Here is a 21,904-nt window from a genome sequence, read left to right on the forward strand (position 1 = left end):
ATCTTGTGATTTCTACAGTCATTTAAATGAGATGCTATGCCACCACTAGCAGACTGTTCTAATCAGTAAAGGACAACGTATGCTGGTGACTAGTCTCCATTATGTGTGTCTGTGGTGTCTATTAAACCTATGGACCAAACCAATAATTCATAGCTCTGCCACCTCCCACTGTACAAAAATGTGCAACAACTCAAATTATTTTCTATATTCAACCTTTCTACGTCTTCTCTGACTGGGCTATTATCCGAAGAGCTGGGTTAACATAAAAGTTTCCCACAATAGCAATAAAAGAAAAAAAAAACTTTAAATGTTATGCAGAAGCTACTTATGTTTATGGTTAACTCTAAAGCTACCCTTATAAGCACAAGAATTTTGTAGTGAGAAGGCTAGACAAACAAAAAGTTTCAATTGTTAATTTTATGTTGCAAATATGCACTGAACTATGTGGTAAACTTTACACTACCATCCATTCGACAATCTGAAAGTCCATGACTAAGCTGGTAGTGTAATAGCAGAGTCAACGAAGATGAAGAAAAGATCAAATATAGGAAATAATTTGTGTAGCCATATAATTTTATACAATGGTAGGAGGGAGTACCATCAACAACATATTGGAATACTGACTACTGGGGGCTGAGTGTGGGTGCGTTTGAAGGTCACTTCTGTACGTTTCTCTTGATTAACTTGAAAAACACTGCATCTAACAAAAACATATACCAGTAAAAAATTAAACTACATTAAATTTCCTACAAAAAAAGGTCCTATTCATTTTTTTCCCACTAGAACTACCCATCTGCATGAACAGAGTGGGAGAATACTGAAAAACCCGCACAAGGCACATGCTCTACAGCTTAGGTAATTTTTGTGGACCAATCTGTGGTAGTTTCCCAACTTGACAGACCACAAGTGTCGTATATCAAATTTCTTCTTCTCAACTTACTCCATATCACTGTGGTATGTTGTAAACAGTTATTGTTTACACCCAGTAGAAGGTGCTAAGTTTTTTTTTTTTTTTGGGGGGGGGGGGGGGGGGGATGGGTGGGTGGAAGTGTGTAAACATTTTCTTTCGCAAAAGGTTTTGAACACTAGGCATCTGCTTTGATTTAACAAAGGTTTTGGACAGTGTCAATCACAAAATACTTCTCCAGAAGTTGGACCATTATGCAATATGGGGAGTGGCCCACAACTGATTCACCTCTTACTTTACGAACAGATAGCAAAAGTACGTTCTTCACAGTACTGAGAATGGCTATGATGTGGAGGGTTAGTGCGCAGTATGGTTAAATGGAACTGGGAAGGGGGGGGGTTGTCGTCTGCCCAGGGATCGGTGTGGGGCCAATCCTATACCTTATTTATATGCCTTCTAGTATTACAGGTGATTCTAAAATATTTCTGTTTGCTGATGATACTAGCTTGATAGTAAAGGATGTTGTGTGCAATGGTGGCACTGTTTCAAATAGTGCAGTTCAAGGAATAAGTTCATGGCCTGTGGAAAACAAACTAATGCTACACCACAGTTAAGACTCAGTTTTTACGTTTCTAACACGATTCAACAAAAACTAATGTTCTAATTACATAGAATGGGTATGTGATTGGTGAGACTGTTGATATAGATAGTAAACTGTCATGGAAAGCCCATGTTTCGGATCATGTTCAAAGACTTAATGATGCCATTTTTAATATCAGAACAGTGCCTGAAATAAGTGATAGTTCAATACAAAAAATAGTTTTCTATGCTTTTTTTCATTTGCTTATGGCATATGGTATTATATTTTGGGGTAACTCTTCCCATTCTCAAAGGGTATTTTTTGCTCGTAAACGGGTTGTTCTCGCAATACATGGTGCAAGTTCGTGAACCTCTTGTCAACCCCTGTTCACTAGTCTGGGTATTCTGACACTGGCCTCTATTCTTTAATGTGATTTCTTGTTAACAGTATCAGGTTATCCCTAAGAATTAGCAGCTGTCACTCAATTAATACTAAGCAGAAATCCAATCTGCATTTGGATCACACCTCCCTGACTCTACTGCAGAAAGGTGTGCAGTATTCTGCTGCATCCATTTTCAATACGCTACCACACAAATTCAAAAATCTTTGCAGAGTCCACATGCTTTCAAATCTAAATTGAAGAGTATACTCATTGGTCACTTCTTGTATTCCATCAAGGAGTTTCTTGAAAAATTTGTACAACATTGATGACTGTGTATATATAAACTTATAGCTTGTCATTTTTTTTAGAATTCATATAAACATTTTATTTTATCTATTATTACTTTTCTGCAGTAACTTCATGCACCGACATGTTACGTGACCATCGAGATTTGCTCCTCAATTTGGTCCTATGGAACTCGACATGCAAAACAAAAGAAATAAAAGCTTGAGAAGTGAGGTGCTGTTGCAGCAGCCTGCTGCAGGCAGGATCTCCATTCTGCTCAACAGTGTCACCATAGACATTTCAGATTAGACGAGCTAGCGCTCCTTTTTTCCGAGTCACCGATCACTCACTCCTTAGAAGAGTCTGGCTCTTTGAGCCAGTTCAGGAGCTGATTGCCCATCTATAGCTTCAACTACATATCATAGCACTTGAAAATGATGGAAATTCTACCCCAAATCCTTCCCATCCCAACTCAACCAATATTCCACCACCTACCCTATCTACAGAATATCTTGGTCGATCATTACGTCACTCCCATTCCTAACCCTTTTCCGCAGAGAGTCACATCCCTGTGGATGCCCAGGTGCAAGACCTGCCTGACTCACCCACTTGGCACATCCTACTCTAGTCCCCTCATAAACTTACAGAATATCACTACAGGCACAACCATCTGGGAAAGCAGCCATTTCATACGCCAGTTCTGCTGTAATACCTACACTGCATTTTATGTGGCCAAGACGACTAATCAGCTGTCCACCTGCTATACAGCTATTGCCGAACTGTGGCCAAGAGCAGAGTCGACCACACAGTGGTCGAACATAATACACTCGATTTCATCGGCTTTCACAACTTGTGCCATCTTGATCTTTTGCCCCAGCACTTACTTTTCTAAGCTACATAGATGGGAGTTATCCTTGCAACACAACCATATTTCCAGTTCTCGGCTAATCCACTGCAACAGCACCCTCTTTCTCGCAGTCTCCCCTTCCTCTGTTCCACTACCTTCCCAATCCATTACACCACCTCGCCATCTTGTGCTCTAAATTCATTGGTTCCAGTGTGATGCTTCCCTATCCTGTGCAACTGTTGGCTCTCCCTCCCATGTTCCTATCTGGTATTCCTGCTGCCTTCCCCTGAGCTGTCAGCCAATCTTCCCCGATCCTCCCTCCTCTAATCCATCACACCTGACACAACTGCCCATCTATACCACACACTCCAACTTGAACAATTTTCAAATGAGGTTCACTCACTGCCACAAACTAATGTGACTGCTGGATACATCTTATCACCGGCACAATCAAATCTACTCCCAGACACTGGCTACCAGTACTAAGTCATATCCCCCCACCAGATATCAGATGTAAAGACGTTCTCTCAAGAGAATTCAACAAAATAATGGACAATCCAGAACTACCGATAGTCTGATATCAGCAACACAAATGCTAGTCACCTGCGTTTGAGAAAACCACCAAGAGACGGCATGAACTTGAGGAACAGCAACTACCAAACCACCATTGAGTGGCAGAAGAGACTTAATGACAAATGCTGCTCAAAAATGCCTTCTGTGAAGAAGAAGATGCCACCTGGTTTCAATCTGCCTTGCACACAATGGTCCACACTAAACAGAATCCGAACTATGGGAATTGTGCAGCCTCCCACTTCAACTGGAACGTAACTTCAATGCCCGAGTGAGACTGTGGTGCTACACAACAGGCAATCCAGCACATCATCACTGAATGTAGGACAAGAAAGTATAACGGCAGTGCTAGTGACTTTGCTCTCGCGACTCCACAAACTGTAGACTACATATATAATCTAGACATACAAGTGTAAATTTCAATCATGACAGATACTGTATCTCTAGCCATACGCAAAATACATAATAAATAAATAATCTAAGGGATAATGAAATTGTGTACATCCCTGTACTATCATACAAAACCAGTGCCTTATTTCAGATTTTTTCCCCTTATACACAGCTACAAGGAAAACTACACAGGCAAGTGGCACTTTTAACACATATTGTTGAGCCTATGCAATTATTAAATGGAGATTGGTCTCTTCTATGTAACAAAAGCATGCACCATTTTATATTCACAAGAAGCTAGAACATAACTACGTAAACCCGTATAACAAAAATGGTAAGGCACTAGTACTGAAACATAGACCTAGTCTCTAGCCTATCAACAGGAAATCACTGCTGTGCGAGACATTCAATTTTTCTGCCAAAATGTTACTTTACAGCAAGAAATGACACACAAAAAGTCAATGCTTTTCTGTCAGCTAATTCCACACACTCTATGAGGTCAAAGACAAAACTGCTGTCATAATTTTAATTTTATATAAACTTCAATTGTGTGATTTACAGTTCACCATGAATGTCTATACAAAGATAGCTGACACAGAATTGTGGAAATATTTATGTGCTTGTGCAATATTTATTCATCAATGTTTCATTCTGAATTCACAGACTAATTAAGTTCTTGTATAATCAATTATAATAATCATTTATAAGAAACATGTCTCAATATTTTAAAAAAAAAAATACTAAATATTTTTCTAAGCCATAAAAGTTGACTCTCAAAATGAAAGTTTTTATTGATGACTTTACTCAATGCCACCACACAAAGTTCTAATCTCCAGAATAATCTCTACACTATACTCAGTGGCATATATTCCCATCTGCAGAATGATGACAGAGAAAGTAACGTTTAAACTCTAGAATAAGTCAACACTGCCTGCCACTCATGGTAATTTTGAATAGTACATGAACACATCATCTTTCTTTCTTATATTGCAAGGTGTGTGTGTGTGTGTGTGTGTGTGTGTGTGTGTGTGTGTGTGTGTGTGTGTGTGGGCGCGTGCGCGCGCAGGTGCACACATTTGACCAGTTTCATCACATCCAACTAAAGAAAGAAGTTTCTAGTATATACTAAGTAAGTTTATAACAAATTACAAATAACTGAAACAATTTGAAGATGATAATATTTGCTGGAATAATGAGCTTCAACTGTATGGCACACCTAAAATTAAGAAACACTACCAAATTCCAATGGATAGTGGAGTAGGGGAAGGTGACAAACAAAACAAATGTACTGGAAACCAAGTAGCAGATCTTTTATTATTCGCAAATCAAAAAGCCTGGTAGCAATTTATTTCATAAACTTTTAGCTAGTTTATACACAGACTTCACAGCTCACCATGAAAAGGTGGGCCCTCACATCAGTGTATCCTCTCATCCTGTTACAATCTGCTACAATTTCCTAGTCAAAAACATTAGTATACTGAAATACTGACTTACATTTCAAAAAAATAAACAAGTTTGCAGTTAAAATAAAGTTAACAAACTAAATTTGATCTTTGATTCTGTTTCTATTAACATAAAGCACACAAACCATTTTCAGATCTCGTATTTTTTTAGTGATATATGCGAACAATATTTCTTGAAACGATTATTCAGTGTAAAAAACAGACGTCTCTTCAGTTAACAACAACAACAATATATATGTAAATATATATATGAAGGAAGGAGTAGTAAACCAGAGGCAAAGATGAGAAGGGGAAGTAGAATTTCTGAGATTTCACAGTTAATAAATCACAGTCAATCACTGCTGAATATATGGGCAATTATTTTTGAAATAGATTTCATGCCCAACAAGTAACATGTCAGTGAATTCAATTTCACAAAGTGCCTCGATTAAGACTGCTAACAAACTGCTGCTGAAACAAATTTGTCAAAAGATAGAACTTCCATCGATGACACATTAGTTGTAAAAGCTCAAATGTATGTACAAATCTTCACTAACAATATGTACAAAACAAGCCCTCATCACAAATATACTACAAGGCAACAAAACAAAATAATACTACAAAAATATCTTAATTTACAGATATTAAATTCATTCACAGTACCTCTGCACAAAAAGAACTAAAAAAGAAAATTTACACATATAGAACTACGTGTGGCATGATTTTAACTGATTGTATGAGCTCTGTTTCACACTTTAACTGCAAGACTGTCAAATGCAAGTACGAAGATTGTTTTAAAGCTTCAAACTATGACTTAGTCTGTTCTTCCTTACTGCCTATTAAATTATGTTCAATATATCATAAAAGTAACAGTGAAACAGAAATATGAACATAGTAGTCACAGTTAACCCACAAATTACAACAAATTAATGACACTATTCAACGAGTGACTGACAAAGACTTAAGACCGGTTGTCCAGTCCCTAACAATATAAATCACAATTAACTGTAAAGGATCACAGTTATTTATCTAAATTGCTTTTTTACTTGCTTAATTGAAGGCCACAATAAAGGGAGAATTTCTTCTTTATCTACTAATTTTCACATATAAAAATGAAAATTATATCTCATAAATCATGTTACAACTATTCTTTCGTTTAAAGTATCTACTACACATTTATGTTATCGAGACTGGAAGGACATGGGAAGTAAATTTTGCTATTAACTGCTCCCCACAAAAACTAATGGAACTGTGTACTGCTTTTGATAAGCTGCAATAAGGACTCTGAGACTGTGTGTAATGTAAGTGACCTCAAAACTTACACTTCTTTAGAGCTCTCCCGCTACATAAAACAATTATGTTTAGCAACTGCACACTTTCTATAATGACTTTAGCTTCAACTGATTAAGTAGCGTTACACACAAATGCAGCAGGGAATGATCACTGAATGGGCAGAAGACATTATGGAAAGTGTGACCCAATATACAATATTCACATCTGCTAAAAACTTTTTACATCGTGAACTAAAATCACCATCAACTATAGGATCAATAAACAAGGAAAACATTGCTGGAGTACTTAACCAGAGAATCAAGTCGAGCGACGGAATAGGAATATCTCCATCTCTCTAAAACACACACACACACACACACACACACACACACCTCACGGGAACATGGGGCAAAAGGGGGGGGGGGGGGGGGTTCTCCACTATTTAAATGTGTTTCTCACGGAAAAGTACCTTAGTTATTGCAGTTTCTATTTGATCATCTCACCTTATTTCATTATTTAACTCTGGGTTTTTTATAACTGCCCCAGGCCTTTCATCAATTCAACTGTCAGTGATCCATAAGTGTTTCTAATTATATTTCAACATGCTGAATCACTATTAGAGATACTCATGATTTATCAACAAAATGCCGTCACAAATTTAAGATGATGCAAGCTGGATCTTGCCTCACTTATCGTCATCTTGTTTATCTTCTTCTCCATTTTCTGTTTTTATTACAGTTTTATGACAACTAGTCTCTTCACCTTGGAGCATATCTTCACTTAACTCATTTGTAAAATCAATATCATCATCAATCTTGGAAACAGTATGCTCTTCTTCATCAACGCCACTTTCATCATTTTTACACTGTATATTCTGCTTCCGACGCTCCTTCTTTCGAGGTTCATTTACAAGCAGTGATGAGGATTCATTGGCATCAGCCATTAAAACCTGCAAAATCAATTTCATAATTAACTCTCGAATGTAGGCCAATTTTTACATTCACACAATGTCTGAAAAAGTAGTATCTAACTCACTTTAATGCATGCACATTTATTCATCTTCTCTGAAATCAAATTCCTGATATGCAAAGCTAGGGGCATTTAAGTGTGCATTCCTGAATCGCTTAAGATACTAATTTTTAAATTACCCTCAAACATAAATAATAATATTTTGGTTTATGCAACCACATAAATCATTTAAATTATGCGCACAACACTTTATTTCTCAATTAAGGGAGCGACGCTTTATTAAGACATTGCATTCATGTACGCAGCAGGGCACATGGCTCAGTCATCAAGCTGCTGACAATGCGATGTAGGACAGACAGACAGACAGTACTGCAATCAAGGGCCACAGAGTACCGTTACAGGAGACAGTGATGTCTGCTTCTCATTAGATGCTGAAATGCTGAATACAGAAAAGAACTGACAGTTGAGACACAGTCTGCATTGCTAATACAATGTTGAAAGAAATGTGTTTGGCTGTTAACAGAGTAATACAGGTTTTCTACCATGAGTACTGTGCATTATCAAAAGATCTTCCACAAAACCCAAAGAAATTCTGGTCATATGCAAAGGCTGTCAGTGGCACCAAAGTTAGAATCCAGACACTCGTGGGGAACACAAGAACTGAAATCGAAGGTAGCAAAAGCAGAAATGCTGAACCCCATTTTTAAATACTCATTTGTTAAGGAAGGTACAGAAGTAATACTCCAATTTACTTCCCACACCACTGCAAAAGTGGGTGACACAGATATTAGAGTCTGTGACATTGAGAAATGGCTATTTTAAGCAATGCTCCATAGCTGATTGGATACCTGTCAGTTTCCATGCAGAATTTGCAGCCAAATTAGGCCTCAATTTAACTGTATTATGCTGTGGATCAGCTGAAGTAAAAACTGTGTCCAGTTGTTGGAAGAAAGCACATATTACATCCGGCTGCAAGAAAGGTAACAGAATTGATCCATGAAACTACTGTCCCATCGCACTTACATCCATTTCTTGTAAAATCAAAGAACAGACACTTGAGCTCAAAACCAATGAGGTACTTCTGACAAAATGGCCTCCATGCCAACCAGCATGATTCCAACAACATCAATTGTGCAAAACTCAACTTGTATGTTTTTATCATGACACTCAAAACCCATGGATCAAGGCAAATCAGGTGCACAAAGTATTTCTTGACTTTTGAAATGCATCTGACTCAGTTCCACACCAATGTCCACAAATGAATTTCAATTATGTGACTGGATCGAGGATTTATTGGTAGGGAGGATTCAGGCATGCCCTATGGAAGTGTTTTGGGACCCTTGTCATTCATGTTATGTTTTAATAACCTTGCAAGTGATACAATTATCTACAATGAAGTGTATCCGAAAAAGATGCACAAGTATCCACACAGATATTGATAAGATTTCATAACAGTACAACATTTCGAAATTTACTTCAAACATTGAGAAATGCGAAATTATGTACATCACAAAAATGCAGAAATGTATGTCCTGTGACTACAATATTAATAAGCCACAACTCATGCGAGCAGCAACAATATGCAAGGCAGAGGGCAGACTTTAGTTAACTGGCAGAATAACTGGAAAATGCAGTCAACAAAGAGACTGCCTCTAGATCGCTTTTGTATCCCATCTTATAATATTACTCAAGTCTATTGGAACCATATCAAACAGAATTAACATTGGTTATTGAATATATACAAAGAAAGTGTTCTCAGAGATTTGTTTGACTTGTAGGTGAGCATTGCATAAATGTTAAAAATCTGAATTGATAGATCTTTGAAAATACATGTCAATTGTCCTAAAGATATCTACTTACAAAGTTTCAATTACCCGTCTCAGGTGCAGAATCTAGTTATACAGAATGATCCACATAAGTTGTTGCCTCAAATATTCCATGAACTGTTTAAGTTATCATAATTCTCTTTTCACTCAGATTAATTGTGTGTGTGTGTGTGTGTGTGTTGTGTGGGGGAGGGGGGCGAGGCTCACTTAACAGTGCACGGTTTTCTCAAAGCTGTATTAATTACAGCAATATCAGTATCAACCTCACATTTTCAAATGGAACTACTGTTAATTTCTGCTGCTAGTATCACACGAGGGTCATTCAGTAAGTAATGCAACAGACACCCCCCCCCCCCCCCATCCCCAAACCAATTTCGGTTAGGGGGGGGGGGGGGGGGGATGCGGAATTTGTTGTGGGACATCATGGGATGCTCCCTCTTCAGCCTTACAGCTTCAAAAAGTTCTGACATACAGTGGTGTTATGTGTAGCCTTCAAAATGGTTTCTGTAAGGGAGGTGTGTTCCACGCAGATAACTGTAATTGAGTTTCCTTTGGCAGAAAATCAGGGCATTGGAGATATTCATAGGCATTTTTATAATATCTATGGAGACCTGGCATGGGGTTGGGCGAGATGTCTGCCATCATCGCAACAAGGTCGTGCAAACCTGTCTCCAGCCACACATGGCTGAGACTCCTGCACTGTTGGCATGTGCGGACACTCTCATTCAAAGTGACTGATGGTTCACAATCGAACGCCTCACTGCTCAACTGTATGTCTCTGTTGGTAGAGCTGACACACTTGTCCACCAGTTGGGATACTGAAAGGTGAGCACCTGCTGGGTGTGCCTCACAACCTAACAGAAGATCATAAAGAGCAACAAAGGACCATCTGTGTGGAATTGCTTGTGATAATTTTTTGTCAAACATCGTCACATGAGTTCATCACTTCAAACTAGAAAAAAATAGCACCATACCATCTCTCCTCCAAAGAAGTTTAAAGCCACACCCTCAGCCGGTAAAGTCATGGAGACAGTTTTCTGCGACTCTAAAAAGGGGTTATTCTGCTCATGTCCTCCATCATAGTTCAATTATCATTTCTAAAGTGTGCCATGCTACCCTCAGGAAATTGAAGTAACAACTTTAGTGTGTACGTCACCACAAAAATACAAACCAACTTCTCCTTTTCCATTACTGTCCAAGGCCTTACACAAGTCTGCGCACCCGAGAGCAGCTCACAAAACTTTAGGACCGTTCTTCCTCATCTGCCGTACAGTCCAGATCTTACCCTTTCAACTGCCATCTGTTTCGCCCAATAAAGGGTGCAGTCCATGGGAATCAGAAGGGGAGGTTATTGATGCAGCCAGACGTTGGCTCTGACATCAACCAGTACAGTCGTACCAACCTGGCATAAGAGGCTCTCCCTCTAAGATGTCATAAGGTCATCACACTGAACAAAGATGAATTGAAAAATAGGGTTTTGTAGCTAAAAGAGTGCCAGGGAATAATATGGTGCATTAGAATCCCGAATAAAACCAATCTGCATTCAGAAAAAATGTTTTGCATTACTTATTGAAAGCCCCTCATAGTTATAAGAGATGAATTCAACTGCACTTCACTCTTCAAATTCCGATTACTAGTTTCGGTGAAATTACAATATTTAAAACTTATGATTCATCTGTTTTTCACATGAAATGGATTGCCGTCCTCTGCGGAAGTTTGTGTTGTTATACAAAACAGTTGCATCAGGCTACAGGGGTGCTCCAGCTTTACACAGCTATGAGAGTTTATTTACAAAAGCAGACTAATATAGAGAAGTTTCACTCAAAACTAATATTAATTACACTTGGCTGCATGTAGCTGGACCAATACACAAACAGGAAGGCATGGGATATGGTATCTAAGATTGGTCACTAGTTAACTATAACAACAGTTCTGCTATTGTTCCTGCCAGAGCCTTGAAACAATGGTCGACGTAAAAAAAACTAGATGGGTTTGTAAAACAGGGAATTAAGGTACAAACACTGTTAAGTAATAATTTCACACCCTGAATTTAATGTCAAGATACACACTTATGCTGGGCTCATTTATTTCACAGGCATTCACAGTCTCTCTGCAGCTAACGTGGACTATGAACAATGGCTGCCAGAAAAACTGTTTTGTTAACTCCACTCTTTGCTGGCTTGCTCCGTAACCTCTAGTAGTATCCCAGTGTCCTTCCACCAATAACAATTTTTTGCACATTCATTGAATTGTCATTCTCGTCGGACACCATCTGTCAGGATACCTTCGTGCATACAATTCAATGATCTATTCACGTTCCATCTGCAACCTCTGTAAATAAATAGCATATTCAGTTTCTCTTGGCCTATGAAAGATATTTATTTATTTTCAAACTTGCCACCACTTGATGCAAGTGAACGACAAAGAAAGAATGTGAGCTAGATTTCCTGTGTACCACATTTATACCAATACCACAGCAGTGTAACAGTGTGTTTCTCTTAATCTGATGTGATTTCTTTCATTAATTGGATAAGAAATCATGCATTTTTGCGTAAAACATGGATTGCGGTTTCATGGTCACAACAGGTAAATCATAAGTTTTAGATGTCATAATTACTTCAAAGCTAGTAACTGGATGTTGAAGACTAAAATGTTGTTGAATCCATATCTTCTGAATTACGATACTAGCTGCAGAAATACTGTGGTTCTGTTGCTTTCTTCTTCTTCTTCTTCTTCTTCTCCTCCTCCTCCTTTTTCAAGCCTTATCCCATATCTTCATGTGGTCAGCATGTTAACCTGGATTTGCAAAGTTAGAAGTAGAGGGTTGCTCAATCCCCTTCCTGTCCCCACACCTATTGCCCCCAGGACAGATTCTAAGTGCTCCGTATGTCTGTATCTCTTGTTGTCCATGTACAAGTGTGAGAACTTGTTGAAGTGTTTGCGAATGGTGTAATAGAAATGGGATGTGCGTACTAGCCTTGTATTCACCTAGTTGGGTATGGAAAGCTGCCTAAAAACCACATCCAAGAAGGATGGCACACTGGCCCACACCATAAATCTGCCAGGTGGATTCAATCCAGTGCTGGTATACTTCCTTGCATCCCAGAAATGTTCCATTGTGGTTCCATTTGAAGAAAGTGTATTTGTTGCCAATACTTCTGTAATTAATATAGCTCTGAAAAAGAGACTATATGTTGTTTAGTGAGCACAATTTATCTGTGTGAAAACAGAATTACAATGTCTTAAACAGTTCTGGAAATACTGGAGGTGAATAGATTGCCTGAATTGCCCTTTATTCTTCAGTCGCCTGCTTGTCTACAGTACGTGCAAGATATTTTCTCCTACACAATTTGAAAGGGAAGACACCCTAACATCTGATGCCATGCTAAGTAAGAAAGATAAAAAGTAATATGGTGAAAATATTAAAGAATATTAGAGGACAAAAAAAAAGAGCAAAGGAGGTGGAACTGAAATTATTATGTGATCCCTATCTGGCCAAAAGCAGGAGCACAAAAAACGAATCCAAACAATATTGAAATTATTCGAATTGTGAAGACCCTAAATCCCATTCAAATGGCAAATGATCAGGCTAATTAAGAAGCAGAATGCCAATATATCTATCTATCAAAATACAGCTGAAGGTTGTTTTGAATACCACAGTGCTCTGCTAGGCCTTGCCCCATCATCAGAGATGGTATGCCATTGCCTTCCTCCAACGTCTGAATGGGCTTACTGTGCCAATAATGGGGGGACCTACAGTTTACATGGATTCCAAACCATGGTGTAAATTACATATTTTTCACATTAACAAATACTGCCTGAGGTGAAAGAAGTGGTAAGTTACAGATAAAAATCTAGGACTGGCCTAGGATCAAACCCCAGACATTGGATTCGTTGTCTGGCACATTATCCTTGAACCACTGAGTACAAAGGAAATAAACGTTAACTCATCAAGTAAGATATCAAAACGGAAAATTATGAGGACTGATTTAAGAAGATTAAACTATGCAACAAGTCCCACATCCATTATTAAATGAAGACGCCAGTCAAATCAGTGGCAACAGTACAAGGTTTATTGAAAATCACTCGACCTAGGTTTCGACATCTTTAAAAGCATCTCTAGAAGGATCAAAGGTTAACACCTAACATGGTTAACATTATATACACGTGAAAAAATAGGTATAGGGCAAAAGTAAAAACAAATCACTGACTTATACAGAATTTTTGCTCTTAACTGTTCACATGATATTGTGGAGGAATGTTAATTATGTAGCCATAAGGCACAAATGAAGGTCAAATTCACCACCACAATAATATAACCGGATAATATCATGCTGAATGTCCAACTAGTGAACTGACAGTATGTCAATGTCTCTTGAGTTAATGAAAATTTAGGACACAAGAGGGCAGTACATGTATGCAAGGAATAAATGTGCAGAAGTGCAGGAGAGCATAGCACTCAAATAGCCAGAAAATAACTAAATTATTAAAATACTGATATAAAAAAGATGGACTTAATACCACTAATGGCAGTATAAAAAGATAAACAATGGCCTCTTATTAGGTTACTGCCCAAATTTTTGTTATAGAGATCAATGAATTAAGTCAAATACAAAATAATGTGATGTACATCATTTGTAAGTGGTAAAAGGGGGGAGGAAGAAATAGTAAAATGATGGGTAACAATATAAAAAAACAAACAATGGCATCTTATTAGGTTATTGCCCAAATTCTTTTTTATAGAAACCAATGAATTGAATCAAATATAAAATAATGTGACATACACGATTTGTACGTGAAAAAAGGGAGAGGGAGGATTAAGAAAAATGTTGGGTAATGATGGAAGATGGAAGGGAAGGAAGGGGGGTGGGCAGACTTTATTTACATAATGGCCAGAGCATCCTGAGATAGCAGTCATGTGTGTGTGTGTGTGTGTGTGTGTGTGTGTGTGTGTGTGTTTGTAACAGTCTTTTCATTGTGCCTGTCTGCAACTCAATGTCACCCCATCTTTATGATGAGTGGCAATCTATCCTTTTCATAATTGCAGATATTTTATTTACAAATTAAAGCTACTGCAGAAGCTTTTGGGGATGATACTGTAAATTTGGAGAAGCAAGACACACAAAAGCGCGGTACAAATTTAACACTTGCCAAAAGTTGCAGCAGGATGGAAATCTGCTTCCAGCACTCTTATGTTGAAAAATTTGATAAACATAATAACAACAACATTTTACAGCTAGAAGAAATTGAGGGGAGACCATCAGTAACATTTAAAGGGAAGGAGAAATTGAGAGGAGACCATCAAATCCCAGCATCTTCAGAAGAGCAAGCCTTAGCTCTTTACTTAACAATGGAGAAGTGAGGTATAATCACTAAACTTCAATCACTCCATTTTGATACGACACCAAAACACGCAGATCAACTAAACTGCACTTACAAAAACACAAGCAGTTTATTTAATCCTGATTTTTTGCTGTTATCGCATTTTTGGCCACTTTTGAGGAGCAGTTTGAACTTGCTGCTAGTGCAACTTTTCATCGAACATGACACTTTTGTACGGACAAAACACAACGAGAAAGTTTACATGAAGCAGCGAAGTGCCTGATAACGTACACTGTAACATTCATGGATTTCTTGAAAGTCACCTTTCCATGCAGAAATAAAAATGAGATGACAACTGAGAATTTTTGGACTGTGATGTTATTTTTATGACAATAAAAATACTTTACAATATGTAAGTGGTTTTGTTCACTCATTTGTCACCATATAACTGCAAGTACATGCTCCAAGTGTAATGTATGTTACATTGGCAATGCAGCTGGAACTTTACATAACTGCTTGCAGCATGTGCTTTTACTCTGAGGGTGACCAGCGACCACCGAGTGATCGAAACCTGTTGTGGTATTGTGAAGTCCTTTCAGGAAAGTTACATAAAAAATAAAAGAACGTAACTGCTCACTAACTTCACTGATAATATGTCACTTTCCCACATTTCAATGGTTATGTCCCAAAGAACAGGATATTGCTTCATATACTACAATTTCAGTTGATGCTCTTTATCCATATGTAGCTGGATTTCATCATCCTGATTGCACACCATTACGATGGTCCAACTGGCTGCCATCTGCAGGTGAGAGTGCAGATACACAATCACGCCAGATCTAAAGTAACATCAGATACAGCAGCTCAGTTATACCTAGGGAACATGCCGCTGTGCAAGTGCGAGACACGAAACAACTTCAATTATCTCCAAGGAAGAACAACTCCTAAGAATACATATTTTTCTTCCTCAAATGTCGTACATGCTCAGCTTCTGGATCAGAAGAAATTAAAGGACCTCATAATGTATTCCTGTTAATAAAAAGCAATGATCTGGAAATCGGTAAGGCTGTAGCAAAAAAAATTCCAACTGCCTCTTGTACTTACAAGAGAATGACCTAATCCGACATGTGAAAACCTAACTTGAAATTTTTCACGCAGGAAGAACACATTGAAAGAAAAGTACTGTCAAAATCTGAGCTGCTATGGTGCTCTGCGAGTATTTATTAAAAAACTTAAAAGTTACTTGTTTTTGCTGTGGATCGATAATGTGGATCAAGTACACGTCAAACTGATACACAAAACAAAGTTAATGAATCCCTAATATCAACCAATCAACAAAGACAAGATTTGTATAAAATTTTAATGGAGTATGAAGTGGTGTTTTCCAATTGTCCAGGTAACATCAACGACTATATCCGTAAGTTCAAAATCAAAGATGACAGTCCATTCTTTTGCAAACCGTATCCAATACCAGTGAGTTTCAAGGAAGCAGTTCAGGATGAATTAACAAAATTATAGATAATAATATTATAGAACAAAGTTCCAGTGTAATGAATAATCCTCTGATTGTGGTGAAGAAAGCTACAGGCAGGGTACAATTAGTCTTAGATGCTCATACATTAAATAGACATATAGAAACGGAGAGAGATCAACCGATTAATATGGAAGAATTGTTATCCAAATTTGAATAGGGGAGATTATTTAGTACAATGGACTTGACCGCGGGATATTGGCAGATAAAAATACATTCAGAATCCAAAAAGTATACAGCCTTTCTGTTTGAAAGAAAATCGTCATCATTTCAATGTATTGCCATCTGGACTTAATACCTCTGTGCCCGTATTTATACGTGCGTTAGATGAAGAGATAGGGAGAGACTTATTGAAGGATTTGATAATATACATAGACAATATCATAATAATATCAGCTGCTTGGGAGGACCGTTGTCCAACTTTGTGCAACACTCTGAAAAAATTTAAAGAAATAGATATCACAGTGAAGCTGTCTAAATCGTTTTTCGCGCACCAAGGACCTAAGTTCTTAGGTCATATTATAGGGGTAAAGGGAATTAGACCAGACCCTGAACGCATAAAAGCTATCAAAGAATGTCCGCACTCCAGAAATGTAAGACAATTAAAAGGATTTATAGGTATGGCCAGATACTATCGATGGTATGTACGAGGACAAGAGTTAAATGACCCAAGAATTTTATGTTTATTAAGAAAGGGAGTACCGTGGACTTGGGAACAAGGTGCAAATGATGTGTTTGAAAACGTTAAAAGAGCACTTGTTGAATCACCCATATTACATCATCCAGTTATGGGCGAACCGTTTAAATTTTTGACAGACGCATTTGATTACGGTGTTGCTGCCGAACTTTTCCAAGGAGAATGGGATCCAAGTAATGTAGAACACAGAACCATACATTTTGCTAGCCACAGCTTAGATAAGCAAAAACTAAATTACACAACTACCGAAAAGGAACTACTGGCAATTGTGTGGAGTATTCAAAAGTTTCAAACACTAGTATGGGGATCAGAAATCCATATTCACACAGATCATCAAGCTTTATCCTTTCTTATGAGAAGTCGATTTCTGCACAGTAGGTTGCTGTGATGGATGCTTTTCCTACAGGAATATGATATTAAGATACGATACGTAAAAGGTTACGAAAATATTGCACCTGACGCTTTATCGAGGCTACCCATAGGAATGAAAGAATCGAAACGTATGGAAGGGCCTGGCGTTATTTTTTCCATTAATTTTATGTCAGCAGAATATCCAAACATCATTGTAAAGGAAATGGCTCAAAGAATAACAAGGAATATCCATCAAGATCCTTATTTCACAGAAATATTTTGTATGTGTAACCAGAACTCGTTATCTCCTAATCAATTAGGAAAATGGAAAATTATAGATCATAACTTGTTTTGGAGAGACAGTGTAATATCACAGCATTGGCGCGTATGTATTCCGAAGGTATTGGAACACAAACTTGTGTGGTATGTTCACCAGGATATGGAGACTTCAGAATTAAAAAAATGTATATCCCATATGAATAAGTCTCATTATTTCAAGAAACTAGGTCATAAAATAGCATTTTTGATTACAGCCTGTGAAATATGCCAGAAAGTAAAAGAGAATAATACTCATGTGAAATACAAAATGTATCCTATTATTCCTACATCATTACACGACCTCACAGAGGAAGATTTTTTTGGACGAATTCCACAAGGAGAGCAAGGAGTATCATATATTTTGGTTATAATAGAATGCTGATCCTCCCCCCATGAACCATGGACCTTGCCGTTGGTGGGGAGGCTTGTGTGTCTCAGCAATACAGATAGCTGTGCAACCACAACCGAGGGGTATCTGTTGAGAGGCCAGACAAACGCATGGTTCCTGAAGAGGGGCAGCAGCCTTTTCAGTAGTTGCAGGGGCAACAGTCTGGATGATGGACTGATCTGGCCTTGTAACACTAACCAAAACGGCATTGCTGTGCTGGTACTGCGAACGGCTGAAAGCAAGGGGAAACTACAGCCGTAATTTTTCCCGAGGGCAGGCAACTTTACTGTATGGTTAAATGATGATGGCGTCATCTTGGGTAAAATATTCTGGAGGTAAAACAATCCCCCATTCGGATCTCCGGGCAGGGACTACTCAAGAGGACGCCGTTTTCAGGAGAAAGAAAACTGGCGTTCTACGGATTGGAGCGTGGACTGTCAGATCCCTTAATCGGGCAGGTAGGTTAGAAAATTTAAAAAGGAAAATTGATAGGTTAAAGTTAGATATAGTGGGAATTAGTGAAGTTCGGTGGCAGGAGGAACAAGACTGTTGGTCAGACGAATACAGGGTTATAAATACAAAATCAAATAGGGGTAATGCAGGAGTAGCTTTAATAACCCTGGAGATACTAGAAGGTTTCAGGTAGATTATATAATGGTAAGACAGAGATTTAGGAACCAGGTTTTAAATTGTAAAACATTTCCAGGGGCAGATTTGGACTCTGACCACAATCTATTGGTTATGAACTGTAGATTAAAACTGAAGAAACTGCAAAAAGGTGGGAATTTAAGGAGATGGGACCTGGATAAACTGAAAGAACCAGAGGTTGTACAGAGTTTCAGAGAGAGCATAAGGGAACAATTGACAGGAATGGGGGAAAGAAATACAGTAGAAGAAGAATGGGTAGCTCTGAGGGACGAAGTAGTGAAGGCAGCAGAGGATCAAGTAGGTAAAAAGACAAGGGCTAGTAGAAATCCTTGGGTAACAGAAGAAATATTGAATTTAATTAATGAAAGGAGAAAATATAAAAATGCAGTAAATGAAGCAGGTAAAAAGGAATACAAACGTCTCAAAAATGAGATCGACAGGAAGTGCAAAATGGCTAAGCAGGGATGGCTAGAGGACGAATGTAAGGATGTAGATGCTTATCTCACTAGGGGTAAGATAGATACTGCCTACACGAAAATTAAAGAGACCTTTGGAGAAAAGAGAACCACTTGTATGAATATCAAGAACTCAGATGGAAACCCAGTTCTAGGCAAAGAAGGGATGCAGAGAGGTGGAAGGAATATATAGAGGGTCTATACAAGGGCGATGTGCTTGAGGACAATATTATGGAAATGGAAGAGGATGTAGATGAAGATAAAATGGGAGATACGATACTGCGTGAAGAGTTTGACAGAGCACTGAAAGACCAGAGTCGAAACAAGGCCCCAGGAGTAGACAACATTCCATTAGAACTACTGACAGCCTTGGGAGAACCAGTCCTGACAAAACTGTACCATCTGGTCAGCAAGATGTATGAGACAGGCAAAATACCCTCAGACTTCAAGAAGAATATAGTAATTCCAATCCCAAAGAAAGCAGGTGTTGACAGATGTGAAAATTACCAAACAATCAGTTTAATAAGTCACAGCTGCAAAATACTAACGCGAATTCTTTACAGACGAATGGAAAAACTAGTAGAAGCTGACTTTGGGGAAGATCAGTTTGGATTCCGTAGAAACACTGGAACACGTGAGGCAATACTGACCCTACGACTTATCCTAGAAGAAAGATTAAGGAAAGGCAAACCTACGTTTCTAGCATTTGTAGACTTAGAGAAAGCTTTTGACAATGTTGACTGGAATACTCTCTTTCAAATTCTGAAGGTGGCAGGGGTAAAATACAGGGAGCGAAAGGCTATTTACAATTTGTACAGAAACCAGATGGCAGTTATAAGAGTCGAGGGACATGAAAGGGAAGCAGTGGTTGGGAAGGGAGTGAGACAGGGTTGCAGTCTTTCCCCAATGTTATTCAATCTGTACATTGAGCAAGCAGTGAAGGAAACAAAAGAAAAATTCGGAGTATGAATTAAAATCCATGGAGAATAAATAAAAACTTTGAGGTTCGCCGATTACATTGTAATTCTGTCAAGACAGCAAGACTTGGGAGAACAGTTGAACGGAATGGTTAGTGTCTTGAAAGGAGGATATAAGATGAATATCAACAAAAGCAAAACGAGGATAATGGAACGTCGTCAAATTAAGTCAGGTGATGCTGAGGGAATTAGATTAGGAAATGAGACACTTAAAGCAGTAAAGGAGTTTTGCTATTTGGGGAGTAAAATAACCGATGATGGTCGAAGTAGAGAGGATATAAAATGTAGACCGGCAATGGCAAGGAAAGCGTTTCTGAAGAAGAGAAATTTGTTAACATCGAGAATAGATTTAAGTGTCAGGAAGTCGTTTCTGAAAGTATATGGAGTGTAGCCATGTATGGAAGTGACACATGGACGATAAATAGTTTGGAAAAGAAGAGAATAGAAGCTTTCGAAATGTAGTGCTACAGAAGAATCCTGAAGATTAGATGGGTAGATCACATAACTAATGAGGAGGTATTGAATAGGATTGAGGAGAAGAGGAGTTTGTGGGACAACTTGACTAGAAGAAAGGATCAATTGGCAAGACATGTTCTGAGGCATCAAGGGATCACCAATTTAGTATTGGAGGGCAGCGTGGAGGGTAAAAATCATAGAGGGAGACCAAGAGATGAATACACTAAGCAGATTCAAAAGGATGTAGGTTGCAGTAGGTACTGGGAGATCAAGAAGCTTGCACAGGATAGAGTAGCATGGAGAGCTGCATCAAACTAGTCTCAGAACTGAAGACCACAACAACAACAACAAAAACAGAATGCTGGTCAAAATATATTAAATTATATCCCATTAAAAGAGCAAATACAGAGATGGTTATATACTGTTTACAACAATACTAGCTAGAAGTGTGTAAACCAAAACAGTTTCTTATGGATAACAGACCACAATTTGTGAGTAACAAATTTAGTGAATTCCTAACGTGGGAAAGTATTTGACACCTATTAATATCCAATTATAACCAGTCATCAAATCCATGTGAAGGAGAAATGAAGGAAATTGGAAAATTATGTCGTACTTACTGCCATGAAAAACATACTTCGTGGGCAACTAAAATTAAGGACTTTGAACTTATCCTAAATGAATTATCCCATTTATCAACTGGGTTGACACCTTTACAAGTTATAGGCAAACCTTTTATAGGAGAACCTCTAATTAAGTGTTTTAATTGGTCTGAACAGCCTAGAGTCAATTACGAAGTAAATCAGGAAATAGTTTCTAATAATTTAATTGAAAAGACACTACAAAGAATAAGTAAGCATAACGAAAAGACTGTGGAACCTCAGTACCATGTCGATGACCTGGTTCTTATAAAACAACATCTTCACAGCTCGACTCTGAAGAAAGAGACTCTTACATTTTTCAAAAATATGAGGGACCGTACCGGGTACAAACAATGGTCCATCCTACGACATCATTTTTAGTAGGTCCCACAACTAGATTAGAGAAGGGGAAATACAATGTAAAGGATGTAAAATTGTATATCCCCCACATTTTGAGTTAACGGGTGGAGTAACGACCATCAGATCCCGAGTTGTCTTCGATGTTACTTCCAAAATAGTTTTCCTGCATCGAATTTCTTTAAGATCTAGAACTATCCTGTAATCTTATTGCTTAGAAAACCAGATAAGACCATAAAATAGAGAACAAGTTAAGAGAATCACAGAAAAAACGTGATATCTTTACAAAATAA

General features: G+C 38.1%; 1 protein-coding gene across 4 annotated transcripts in view; it reads right to left on the minus strand.

Moving 5' to 3' along the window:
- Positions 1-5,247: 5,247 nt before the first annotated feature.
- LOC124621912 (protein tramtrack, beta isoform-like) overlaps positions 5,248-21,904 on the minus strand; it is a 142,125-nt gene continuing 125,468 nt past the window's right edge. For all 4 annotated transcript variants that reach the window (XM_047147414.1, XM_047147415.1, XM_047147417.1 and 1 more), the window contains exon 11: positions 5,248-7,624. In XM_047147414.1, coding sequence (XP_047003370.1) covers positions 7,361-7,624 — 264 coding nt within the window. In that variant the 3' untranslated portion in view covers positions 5,248-7,360. The remainder of the gene's footprint in view (positions 7,625-21,904) is intronic.

Source organism: Schistocerca americana, chromosome 7 (assembly GCF_021461395.2).
Source record: "Schistocerca americana isolate TAMUIC-IGC-003095 chromosome 7, iqSchAmer2.1, whole genome shotgun sequence".
NCBI lineage: Eukaryota > Metazoa > Arthropoda > Insecta > Orthoptera > Acrididae > Schistocerca > Schistocerca americana.